We start from the raw sequence: 13,374 nt of genomic DNA on the forward strand, positions 1-13,374 counted from the left end.
ATTGAAGCCCTGGAGCAGTGATGGCAGCTGCACACAGACAGCATGCTAATCTCCATCTGATCATAGTACCACAAAGCCGCAAAGACATAGAAAGGGTGGCATGTGATTTATGTAGCTCCTAGAAGATCCTACCACAACTCAGATGGAAGATTTGGCACGGAGGAGGGCACAGTTTCCCTCCAACAGGGTGCCAGGATTCCTGTGCGTTTGGGAGGCCGCTTTGGAGAACTCTGTGGAGTCCATGGTTGTACCAGGAAGACCTCCGGTATCAGGCTTTTGCCCATCTTGAAAACACTGGGATGGGTGAAGCGTGAGGATGGCGCTTCCAGCTTGGAAGCCAGATCAAATGCTCCTCTTGTCTTTCGATAAAACATGTAAGAGTGGATATATATTTTTTTTTAATTCCTTGGCCTTTGTTGCCAAAGTTTTTAACAAGTGGCTGTTGTCAGTTGCATGGAGCTTGGAGCATGTGAAAGCTCTTGCTTCTACAAGAAAAAAAAACAGATGCCACTACTCAGGAGCAAAGCGTCCAGCTTTTATTAAAATTAAAACGGAGCCTGTTACGTCTTTCAACCCATTCCTTGAAACAGGATGCCGAGGAATGGCTTAACATATGAACCTAGTAAGGTAGGGTCAATCTCCCACAATCTGCTGAGGACCAAACCCCATCTGCTGTATATTGGTGCATGTTTGCATGTTTGCAGGGACAAGCTGGGGTAGGACAGCATACTCTAGTTGCTCTTAGATATGCGCTTTCCCTACATGTTAAAGGTGAATGTGATGCATTGAATTATGTCAGCCACATGCCTCAGCTTACATAGGAGCAGGAAGAGGTGGAGAGCAGGCAGAGGCACCTGATACACAAGGATGAGAATCAGTAAACAAAACCACATGTGGATTTTATGGTTCAAACTTTTCCCCCTCTAAATGACCATTATGAAACTCAGGGGTGGGAGGGGAGGAGAGAACAGAGCTGTTGGTCTTTGTCTGAAATGATTATCTCTTCCCAGCTGAGAACACAGACAAGTTTATACTCTAATGCTGTGGTGACATCCCATGACATACATGCCACAAGTGGCATGCAACCAGTATGTTTGGCACGTGAGCCTCTGGCAGTGAGCTCAAGGGAGTGCTGACAATAAGAGTCAGAGTAGAAGTCATTGGGGTTGGGCAGGGATTGGAGTGACATTTTAATTAATTAGTTGGGGAGGCAGTGGGAGCTGCAGGACATTGGAAGTTGGTGGGGGGCGGGAAGTAGGTGCTGCCAAATTTAGCATGGCTCCTAAATCTCAGAGATGACGAGATTCAGCAACCCTGAGTGAGGGCAGTGGCTGGCTAGATCAGAGGCATTCTCTCAGCATTTTGGATTGACTTAACTTTGGGCAGTTTGCCAAAAAAAGATTGGTTGCTGTTGCGTAGGGTGTAATAACTCTTGTTTTTGAGGCTTGATTGAGGGTCCACTGAAATCTATGGAAAGACTCCTAGTGACTTCAGTGCCTTTAGATCAATCCTTTTGTGTACAGCTACAATCAAGGCACAGCACCAGGTATGAAGTCCCTGCAGCTACTACTGCTTTCCCACCTCCACCCTGACCCTCCACTTCCTGGGCTGGTGCCTTTGAGTTCTGTTGCAATATAAAACAGTCTTTAAAACATGAGGAGTGAGAGGATGGTAGAACAACAAAGAGAAAGTGAAAACATTCATCTGATGTTTGTTACATTCAGAGGAACAAAGGAAAGCAAGGTGACATTCAACACCACTGATAGCAAGGCTGTCCATGTATACACCTGTCATCAGGGCAAGGATACAAAGCACTGAAGATGCAGGTTTACTAAATAATGTATAGAGAGCTAAAGCACAAGGCAGACCTGTCGGAGAGCAGCCCAGACTGTGGTTCCTGATAAGAAAACAAAGCATTAAAAAATCTCTATTACAGGATAAGACAACAAGGATACATTTGCCATTCTGATGGCCCAGCCAGGATCCTTCCCCTCCCTTACCCCTACCCCCTGCCACTCTACTTCTTACCCCCTTTAAACTTTTGGCATCTACCCCATGGGGGTGTTGTACAGAATGAATCCATTGTGCATAGGAAACAAGGGCTTGGGGGAACGCCCAGGCACAAAGTCCAGCCTGTTTCTTCAGCTTCCACATGGCTCCGTCGTTGTCACCAGAAAGCTAACAAAGAGTAAAGGGTATCCTAGCTTCTCCCTGAACTGGGCCCTTGTGGAGCATTCTCAGTTTTTCAGTATATTTTTTTCTTGTTATTGGATCCAGTGGTTCTCCACCTTGAGCGACTGCTTCTCGGGGCTGACAAAAAAATCGGTTGCTTAATAGAAGTGGCTTTTTACTAAAGATGGAGCAGACTACTCATTATCATTTGAATGGACACTGCAGAGAGCTCTGTAGGACAAAGGACCACTCAGCATGGACCACCCAGCCCTCGCTGTACACCCTGGTCGACACAGTTCCATAGGTTTTTGTTTCAGAGCTGAATGCTTCTCCTGTCCACTACTTCAGTGCGGCTGTTTTTAAGTCTTTAGTTGTTTGCACTCAGTAGCTCCTTTTGGGGCCCTGCTTCAGTGTTGGTGGAGGCCCCTCTTCAACCTCTGGTGGGGATGAGGTCTCCACTTCCTGAGAACTATCACCATTTTGGAATTTGAGGCTTTCTTCCTGCTGGTATGACAGTCTGCTTGCAGCTCGTTGCTGCTGCTCCTTTAGCTCCGTGTAGGAACGAGAAAAAGTGTGAAATATAGAAGTGACTGGAAAAGCCATCAGCAAAATCCCACTCAGGATACTGCTTAAGGCTACCACCTGTCCTGGGATGCTACGAGGCACCATGTCTCCATAGCCAACAGTCGTCATAGAAATCACAGCCCACCAGTAGCTGGTGGGAACACTAGTGAACTCCTGCTTGGCTCCCAGTTCTCTTTCGGCCAAATAAACCAATGGAGAAAAGAGTGCCATGGCAACGCAAAGGAAGAGAAGCAGGAGTCCGAATTCCCGGGTGCATCGGCGCACGGTGAGGCCCAGTGTCTGCAGGCCCAGTGAGTGCCGCGCCAGCCTCATGACGTAAAGGATGCGCAAGGCCCTCAAGAAGCGCAAAACGAGGCCCACGCGTTCCAAGTACTTGTTTCCAGCCCCACTGCCAGGCTTGCTGCTGTTCTTGGTGGAGACCACATCTACGATGAGAGAGATGTAGAAGGGCAAGATGGCCAGGATGTCGATGATGTTGAGGGGAGTCTTCAAGAAGGCGCATTTGCTTTCTGCCTGAATAGAGCGCAGGAGGAACTCGAAGGAGAACCAGGCCACGCAAACGGTCTCCAGCACAAAGATGTCGTAGCACTTCTGGGAGCATTCACCCTAGGTCGGGGGAAAGGGGAGGAGGAAACAGAAAAGAAAGAGGGGAAAGATTTAGTCAGAGAATCAACAAAGAAAAAGGAAATAGAAACTTCAGCTTGTGTGTAAGATGGATCCAGATTCCCTTTTCTTTGTAGCTAGCGATCACAGCAGAAAGTACCTAAGATGGGCCATTAAAAAACAGAGTAACTGATGTTCGGAAGGAACTCTGCCTCATTGACCTGTCACAACACCAGAGTGGTGTCCCAGTCTTGCAGTGAGCTCGGTATGGCACTCCATCCAAAGCACAGGGCTGCCGAAAGAATGACAAATCCCACTTCACCAAAACCTTAATACCTTTCATAAAGTGTTAAAAAAGAATCTGGAGTTTTTTAATAAATGACTGTTTTCTTAGATCAGTAGCCTGCTTATGCCTCTGGCCTGTAACTAGTGATAACAGTTTTAAAGTAAATTTATAATAATGTGCACTCTGTCATTCGGATGGGGGATAACATGCTGAACAATCATTTACTATTTAAATTCTTTATAGACATGACTATTTCCAAAAAAATCAAAACACAAAGCACAAACTCCTGTTGGAGTGAGGACTACTTTAACCCTAAGGGTCACTGTCTCATTCCTGAATCGCCAAATGGTGACTCCCTCCCACATTTTCCTGTTTTTGTTTACTAGTATCTATTAAGTTTTGGCTGCATCTGGCTGCTGATATCTAGACCATTCCTTGAAACTTCGAAATTAATCTTCAGATAACATTAAGCAGTATAAAATAACTTGTCTTTATAGCTTTTTGTTTCCAAGGATACCAAATTCATTCGGTATAAGATATAAATTATCAGGTGCACAGGGGTCATACAACCTATCAGTGAACTATAGAGAGGAACAATTTATTCTACTGAAATGCCTCTTAATGTCTAAGGCAGTTTACGAGTGATGTTGCTGTGATGGTCCAGAAATTATGCAATAGGCAAGGATGTCTTTGGGTAATATTTTTTTATTGGACAAACTATGTAGTTGGGATAAAGTTAGACATGTCAAATGCAAAACATTCTTCCTCAGGTCATATACAGAAAAGAACAATTTTGTTTCAGTAGAGAGAATGCAGAGGAACTGATGGATACAAAGATCAGAAAGACCTGTCTTTTATCTTCCTTCTGTGAAACTAGTTATTGAGTAGATATACATGTTTATTATAGCTGTGATGTTTGTGACAAAAAGTACTATGAATCTGGCTTTTTTCTGTACCAGATTCTGGTCAATCCTTTACTAAGGAGAAAGCCGCTTTCCTATAGTTTCACGGACTTGGTTTCATCTGAGCCTGTGCCAAGCTCACTGGAAAATTGCTATTGAGTTCAATGGACTCTGCCCAGGACAGTGGAATTTTATCGACTGTGTTCAATATTTTTAATTGTAAACATAAAGAAGGTTTTAATTCAAAACAATGTTCCCCGTGACAATTTTTTGTTGTTGTTTTGTTTTGCATCTTTTTCCTATAGAAGTTTGATATTTGCATTCTTGGGGATGACAAATCTAAGCCTTGCTTCTGAATCAAGCAACTGAAAAGTGATGATGACTTTAGCATCCTTTTTACTCTGTGTCTGTCCTCTGGCAATTACGTGCTCTTAGCCGTTGCCTGTAAGAGATTCTCTCCGTCTCCAGCTCAGCCAAAGGTGGCTGCTGGGATCTCCCAGGTAGGGAGTAGGGGAGCAGGTGCCCTGCATCAATGAACCTGGCTGTCTACAGCAAATAAACCAAGCTCTGAAAACACCTTATACTCCAGTTGCTAAGTCTGCTGAGCAGTATACAACACCTAACTCACCCACTGCACAAAGGGTCTATTAAAAAAAAATCCGTTCAGTCCTTGATCTCCCCATCACCACACAATAATCAAGCAGGCAAACACAAACAGCAGTGCAGCCTAGGGCTCGTCAGAGATTGTATACTGACTTTGGCTTCTGAAGGCAATAGCTGTGGTTGATTTATAACCTTGGTATTACTGCACTAGACTGACTCTTTTTTGCAGTCATGTTGTTGAAGAATGGATGTGAACAGAACAAATCAGCATGGACTGGCAAGAAGGGAAATCAATGGCCAATTTTTCTCTCTGTGAAGTAAAACTACTTTGTTCTCTGTTTGTTCATAGAGTCTTTATCTGGAGACTCTCAGATACCCCAGTGCACCGCCCCTAGCTACAGCAATTCACCACACTGTACGGGAACAAAGACTGATTATGCAAAGGTTCGCATACTAGTCACTGCTACTAAATCACGAGTGCTAATATGTGCTGTTATGGAGATAGATGCAAATTATTTTGTCTTATAAGCAAGGTGTTTTCAAAAGGAATGCTACATGCACAAAAGCTAGATAGAGCTCAGCCTTTTTTTTAACTGTAGTCACTGGGGAGGTGCACAGAGTTTGACCTACCTCCTCCCACAATTCTCTGAGGGCCACATTCTTAAGGCAGCAGGGTAAAGTTCTGCACATTAAAAACAGGATCCAATTATGCACCACCAATACTTGAGCAATTACAACAATGTATGTGTAACTGGGGTGGCCTCATGCACAAAGATATCTATTTACACATCTGTGTAGTAATCTGAATGTGCAATTAGGAACCCAGAGCAATAGTCTAATAAAAACTGACATTTCTGGGTTCTAAATTGATAGCATTGCAAAGCACCCAATCCTGGGATTACTTCAAATCAACAAGGACTAACATATAGGCTCAAGAGAGATATCTGGAGGGCAGCGTTTTTGATTTTGCAGAGCCTGAACTCTGAGTCTGAAGATGTGTGCATCACTTTCATTAGCAGTGACAGAGGTTAACTGAAAACAATGAAGCTGTATCAGAGTAGAACCTATGCTGTAGCAGCTCAATAAATATAACCTTTATTGGATTACATCTTTTCCAAACTTTGCAGAGCTACAGCAAACTGCTTTTGCACAAGTGTATGACATGGGGGAAGAGAATAACTTCTCTTATGCCACAGAGCAGCAATAGAGCTAGTCTACAGGGGACCACTCCCCACAGAGTCACATCACTGTAACAGGCAGGGTAGGGTGGCAACTAGAGACCAGCTCATTCATAAAGGCATAAGTTTTCATATATGACAACCTACTTAATCAGATGCTATCAATGGCCTTGCAGAGGGACAGAACCACCAGCTACATGCCCAGCCTCTCTCAAGAACAAACCAAAGCTCCTCCATATAATTACAGACAATGATCCAGTGACCAGAGTCCTCAACATCATTACTAACCCACTGTTCTCCAAATGAGACAGCACCTCAGTGGCAAGATGCCTATTAACTTTAGTGGGCTTTGGAACAGGATCAGATTCAGGCCCTTACAGAACATACCAATGTGTGTGCCAGCCAATTAGAGATCTCTCTCTTTATTTATTTATTTATTGTTAATTGACTCCGTGTGGACTGGCCACCCCTTTTAGTAACAGAGAGATCTCACTTACAGTAATGTGCACTGAGTTTCAAATGCTAGCAAAAATCTGCATCATGTTCAACTTTGCTCCTTTTTTTAGACAGATGATTCTGCTTACTGGGGGGTGGGGTAGGAGGGGGTGGTAATTTTTTGTAAAGAAAACCCCAGACTTTTATTTGTTTCTGATGTTGTCAGATGGTTACCCAACAACTTAGTTTCATGGCACAACATTTCATATGGGGTTTTTAATTTTATATTCTTAACATGAAAAAAGAACAAGAGGAAAGGAAAGTGCTAACAGAATAGTCATATCTTTCTGAACAAAAGATCCCAATATTCTTGAAATTGGGTTGCAAGCTGCAGTGATTCATGACACTAACACTGCAGATAAATAGTACAGATCACTTCTTGTATCTGCGAAATAGCCAAGTTAGCTACATGAATAACTACTCTGTAGAATTTCTGGTCTTTCATCTGATATATTTTCTTGTTTACAATTTCACATCTGTGCTGCTAGTTGAATTAGATACAAAATTTACTACTACTCCATTTGTTGTTTAGCTTTTACAGACATTATTTTAATGTTTTTGCCTTGATTATAGTTTGCCACTGTCATCAGGGATTTGTTGCTGTTAAAGCACTGAAGAGGAGCAGTCTCACCTTACTAAAATTCAAAGCTTAACCCTCCTTTCTATGTGTGGTCATGTGTTGCAATAAACATTTTAAGAACTTTATTACTAAAAAGGTACAATTAGAAACAAGTTTTTTTCTCCTAAGAATATATATTAAACACACATGTTTAATAAAATTTCCTTTAGTAATTTTTCTTATATGGGGAAATACCTGCAGTTGCACACAAATTCTTAGGCTCTGTATTTAATGTCAATTCGGGACACTTGGAGAAAGAAAATAAAGAGCATTTCAGTGAGCAAATTCTATTTCATGCAGCCAAATTAAAGTGAGTACCTTTCCTCAAGATTATAGAGTTCTGCTGTCAAAAAGCCAACTGCAGTATCTCTTACAGTGAAGCTCATTGTTTGCCAAGGAAACTACTGAGAAAATTACAAAACAAAAAGTTTGTATCAACGGAGTGCAAACCTGACTTTTTCATTGCTCTGTATGTTTCCTGTAGAAATTGGAGGTATCTTTAATGGTGTGTGTGTCTGTCTATCTGTCCATCTTCTAGCAGGATTTCTTCTGTTACTACTTTCCTGCACTTTATCAAAACTTTATCAATGTTCTAGTCTCTGCTATCTAATTTCTTGCCCATCACTTTTCAGTCTCCTGGAAAGTCCATAAATAACTTCTGGATTCTCGCAGGCCCTTACCATGTCTGCCTATTTCTCAGCTTTTAAGAAGTCTGAAAACCTGAGTATCCATTGACCACCACAATTCCCTTGTTACTTTAAGTGGAGAGGTGTATGGCCCATGGCCGCTTAGTGCTTCCAAAGACCTAAATGCCAACTTCTTCCTCATACTGGGGGCATCTACACAAGTGCTTTACTGCAAAGTTGACTAATTAGCTCCACAGTAAAGCATTATTGTATATACATGTGGCACTATTAGGCTGGAGTAAACTAATTCTTCACGGTTTTTGTGACCAGACTCTGGAACAGACTCGTGGGGATGGTGCAGGCACCTACCCTGGAGATCTTGAACAGGAGACTGGAGGCATACTTTGCTGGGGTTATTTGAACCCAGCAGTCTTTCCTGCCCAGAGCAGGGGGAGCTGGACCCAATGATCTCACGAGGTCCCTTCCAGCCCTAAACTTCTCTGAATCTGTAATTAACTCTGCCCAATACAAGTACTATCCTGCAATGGAGTTATTTACTCTGCTGCAGTGCATGTGTAGACGGTAACCGGAGCTGGCTGGGGCACGAAGGTGCTACAGTGTAGAGGCTGCCTGCCACCTAGAGACACACTGGAGCCCCCTTGTGCCCCAGCCAGGCCCTCTGCAGCATGTCGAGCAGGGCCAGAGCAGCTTCAGGGTGGCAGGCTGACCCTCCAGGCCCCCTGCCAGCCAGGGCTGCACCACCGCAGCTCAATGTGCTGCAGTTCCCTGCGCATGTATAAATGCTGCATCGGAGGGACAATAAACTCCAGTGTGAACTGCACTGGCATTTACTGCGTCACATTAACAATATGTGTAGATACACCCACTGAGTAGCATTTACTCTTCAAGAAGCAGGAGTTGGGTCCTAAAGCCAAAAGCTGTATCTTGAAAAGTGCTCAACTGGCTAAAGTTAATTAAATAAAAAATGTTTATGTGCCACTGTCTCTTGAAGCTTCAGACCCAGGTTTTCACCTTTTCTCTGCATCAACAGGGCTTGAAACTTCCTTTAAAGAAATTAATGTTGATTTTCTTGCATAACCAGTAGACTTGCAACTAATACCAAGTACCAGGATTATGAGACCCTTGATAAAATGGCAAGAGTTGCAGTGCTAAAGTAGTCCCATTAAATTCAATAGGACAACTTAAGCATGCTGATCTAAGCAGACTAGAGGGAGCAGAAAATAAACTAGTCCACTGCCAGAAACTCTATAGCCCAATGGCTAAGGCATTCATCTCAAAATAACTAACAGCCTAGTTGTCAAAAGACTCACCCGGCATTTAGGAGACTGATGTTAATGTCCCTGGACTGAATCAGAAAGTGGAACACGTAGCTGGACCACCCTATCCCAGGCCACCAGTCTCCATCTCCCTCACTAGAAAGTCATGATAAAACCAAACCAAAAACACTGAACTTTGTTGGAAAATTCCCAAGCAGCTCTCACAGTAAGGAATTGTGAGCTATGAATATGCTCCTTGCTAAGTGCAGGAGTGATATTGTCAGTCACACCAGGGTCTCATTCTATCTTTAGATACACTACTTCATTAAGTGATCCACTTATCCATGAGCTCCAGGCTTGATTGTTGTACTTTACTATGTCTGGGATTAAAGCTGGGATGGGCTGCAGGCACTCACCTTTAAATATTGCTGGAAATACTGCACAAAGACTATGTGATTTTGCTACTTCTAACTTCTTCATTAAATCTCTCTGCCAAGGTCCATGCCATGAATTCAAAGTAATTGTCTCAATTTATAAAGCCATCAACAAGCAGAGGATGGCATTACCTCCCAAACTGCTATATCATCTTTGCTTTGACTGCTTTTGTGTGCGACAAGGACCAAGTGTTTCTGTCCTTTACTTTGACCCTGCTGCCCATTAAGGTAATCACAACTTTGCTGGGACTTCACTGGAAGTGTGCCCATAACTGGCAACAGGCAATCAGGGTCTGGCACACCAGGCTTGCTATTCCACACTTGCTATTGGGATGGGAAATGATCACTTTCTCGGTAGAGATGACTGTGGAAAAAAGGAGCAGTAAAACTCACAGAATCTCTCTCAGGCTAGGGACAGACATTACAAATGATCAGAAACTGGTTTAAACCTGTAACAGAACAGATGTTCAGTGCACATAAACCAGTCTGAAAATGGCTGAAACCAGTTTGAGATAAACCTGATTGAATGTACTATCAGACTTAATTGATGTGGGTCAAACCAGTTTATGTAATGTCTGTCACAGACCTCTTGCTGCTTTAAGATAAATCAGACTCTCCCAGCATCCCAGCATCCTCTCTGCAGGGCTGGCCCCTCCCCTCCGCGCCCTGGCCAGAGCTCCACCAGAGACTTGCAGACACAGAGCGCCTGCCTGGCTTCTCTCTGCTAAGCAGGGATTGTTCCCCCTGCCCCTCTGCCTTATACAGACACCTCAGCATTAGCCAGCAGACCACATGCTGGCTATGGTCTGTGCTGTGATCCAGGTTTTCCATTTCCCACAGAAAAATGGAGAAAACCATGGATTCCCTGTTTTTTTTTTATCGGAGAAAATGTGGATTTCCCTTTTTAGGAGAGAAATCTGCGGATTCTCTGCTTTTGCAAAGAGCTCTTGCAGGCTGGCAAAGCTCCAGCCTGCAGGAACTGATTGCAGAAAGGGCAGGAAACTCCCAGCCCTACCTGGAGGGGAAGGGAGAGGAGGAAGGGCAGAACCTGAGCCTCTGAGTCAGCTCAGGCTGGGCTCAGGCTCAGACTTGCCCTTTGCCCCTGGATCCTAGAGGTAAGTGGGGTTGGGGGCTGTAGGGAAGAGCTGGGGAAGGTGGCTGCTGAGGGAGCAGGGGGTGCTGCTGGCCCCAGGTGGCACACTGCAGCCAGGTGTAGGGCCATGGGGTGAGGGCAGAGGTGCCCCTCTGCGGGGCACTTTGTGGGCAAGCAATATGGGGCATGGTGTGGTGGTACCCGCCATATGTGGGCCGCACACATGCTGCCTGGCCAGCTCCCCATGGGAGGGTGAGGGGGAGGCTCGCATGTGGCTGGCTGCACAGCTCTGTGGCCGGCTCTAGAATGGCAATGAGGGATGATGGCTGGGGGAGCAGGGGGGCCTTGCACAAGGCAGCTGCTGATGCTTACCTGTGGGGCCATGCCAGCAGTGATCACCACTGCGTACAAAACCTCCCCGCACCTCTGTGAAGCCATGCCTGGAGCAGTGTGGCTGGCGGCAGTGTGATGGTGGCCAGGCAACACACAGACATCCCCACCATCATCCTGCACTGTGCGGTGGCCACAGGTTTTGTACACAGCAGCCATCACCGCTTGCACACAGAGACCGCTGCTGCTTACCTGTGGGGCCATGCAGGGTGGCAGTGGCAGTGTGGTGGCGACCTGAGATGGTGGTGCGGATGGCTGCATGCTGCCTGGCTGCCACCACACTGCTGCAGGCCGCACAGCTCCAGGCATGGCTCTGCAGCAGCATGGGGAGGTTTTGTACACAGCGGCTGTCACTGCTGGCATGGCCCCACAGGTAAGTAGCAGTGACCGCCTTGTGCAAGGTTCCCCCCACAGCTACCATCCCTCGCCGCTGCTGTAGTACCAGCCACAGAGCTCCTCCCCTGGGCAGCCGGCCAGGTAGCATGTGTGTGGCCCGCACATGGTGGTCACCACCACACTGTGCCCTGCATTGCTTGCCTGCAAAGCCCCCTGCAGAAGGGCACTTTTGCCCTCACCCCCTGGCCCTGCACCCCTGCTCTCACCCCCTGGGCCTGCTCCTGCTGCAGTGTGCCACCTAGGGCTGGCAGCACCCTCCGCTTCCCCAGCCCCCAACCACCTTCCCCAGCCCTGCCCCACAGCCCCCAACCCCACTTACCTCTAGGATCCAGGGGCGAAGGGCATGGCTTCATGGTGGTAGGGCTTGCCTGCAAAGCCCCCCCTGCCCCTCCCACCCAGCATGCAGCCGCCACCACCCCACACCACCGTGGAGCCATGCAGCCAGTTGCGGGGCATAAGCAGTGGTGCAGTGGCAGCCACTGCATGCAAGGCCCTCTTTCCATCCCCTGGCCGGTTGGCATATATCTGGCCTGCACACAGTGGTTGCCACTGCACTGCCACTGCCGTGCCCTACGCTACTTGCCCACAAAGCCGTGTGGGTGGCCACGGGATGGCAGCACAGGGTGCAGTGCCAGAGTTCCGGTGGCAACCTCTATGTGCAAACCCCCTGTCAGGCCAGCTGGTGCGCGTGGCCTGCAGAGTGGCACCCCTACCCTCACCTCCTGCCCCTGCTCCTGGGAGTGGGCACAGGGGCACACTCCCCCACTTCTTGATCTGCCGCCCCAGCACCTACCCTTTCCCCTACCCTTCCCTGACCCTTCCCCCCACACACACTTACCTGCTGGGGTGAGTCTCAGTGTCTGTGTGTGCCTCTGTGTCTGCATGTCTGTGCCTGTGTGTCTGTGTCTGTGGGTCTGTTGTGAGGGTCATCAGGAGGGCTGTTGAGGCTGTGGGGGAGGGGAAGTGCAGGGCACCAGCAGCACTGTGGGGGGCCTTTAATTTTTATCATGGATTTTTGGTTTTTAATCAGAGAATTTGCAATTTTAAATCAGAGAATTTGCCATTTTTAATCAGACAAAACCAGGATCCTAGAGATGACAAAGACAGACAGTTTTTTTGGAGCTAATCAACTGGTAGCTTAATGTCTTTTCTTGGAAAAGCTGTTTAAGAAGAGCTCCATTAGTTAATGGAGAGAGGCCTTGTTTTCTTAATGGTTTGATAAACACTGAGTTGGGGTGATAAACATTCCCTGTTGGGCTGCTGTGGGGGGGGCAGGGGAAGAATAATAAGAATGTCCTGCCCAGCCCTGAGAAAAGGAAGGGAGGGCTGCTCTAGCACTCCCTGGCTTTTAGCCAGAGCCACTGCAGGCATGTGCCTACATTTCTAGAATGAAAAGGGAATGTCTATTCACCTCCAAATCAGTTCAAGTTTTGCAGGTTAGACTAACCCGCAAAAATCAAATCAATTCAGGCTTTTTGAATGTCTGTCCCTTGCCTCTGTGACCTTTCCTGCAGCTTCCCAGGACATAGCTCCACCCCCCCCCCCAATAATGCTTGTGTTATCAGGCCCTCATCTTTGGTTTTATAAAGGCCTGCTATATCCAACACCAGAAGCAGTGAGACATGCATAAAGGTTGCCATTGTATTTCAGTTTAAAAGTAAATTTTCAAAGCACTCTAAAAATAACAAGTAGTGTAAAAAATGCCTTGGAAATTT

The 13,374-nt window shown here is 46.1% G+C and overlaps 1 protein-coding gene across 1 annotated transcript in view; it reads right to left on the reverse strand.

Moving 5' to 3' along the window:
* Nucleotides 1-520: 520 nt before the first annotated feature.
* The window catches only part of KCNG2 (potassium voltage-gated channel modifier subfamily G member 2), a 110,578-nt gene continuing 97,724 nt past the window's right edge, over nucleotides 521-13,374 (reverse strand). Inside the window, exon 3 of the mRNA XM_090039532.1 lies at nucleotides 521-3,363. Within this exon, the coding sequence (XP_089895658.1) occupies nucleotides 2,554-3,363 (810 nt within the window). The 3' untranslated portion in view covers nucleotides 521-2,553. The remainder of the gene's footprint in view (nucleotides 3,364-13,374) is intronic.

This window comes from Crocodylus siamensis, chromosome 3 (genome assembly GCF_052110815.1).
Source record: "Crocodylus siamensis isolate JL-2025a chromosome 3, ASM5211081v1, whole genome shotgun sequence".
NCBI lineage: Eukaryota > Metazoa > Chordata > Crocodylia > Crocodylidae > Crocodylus > Crocodylus siamensis.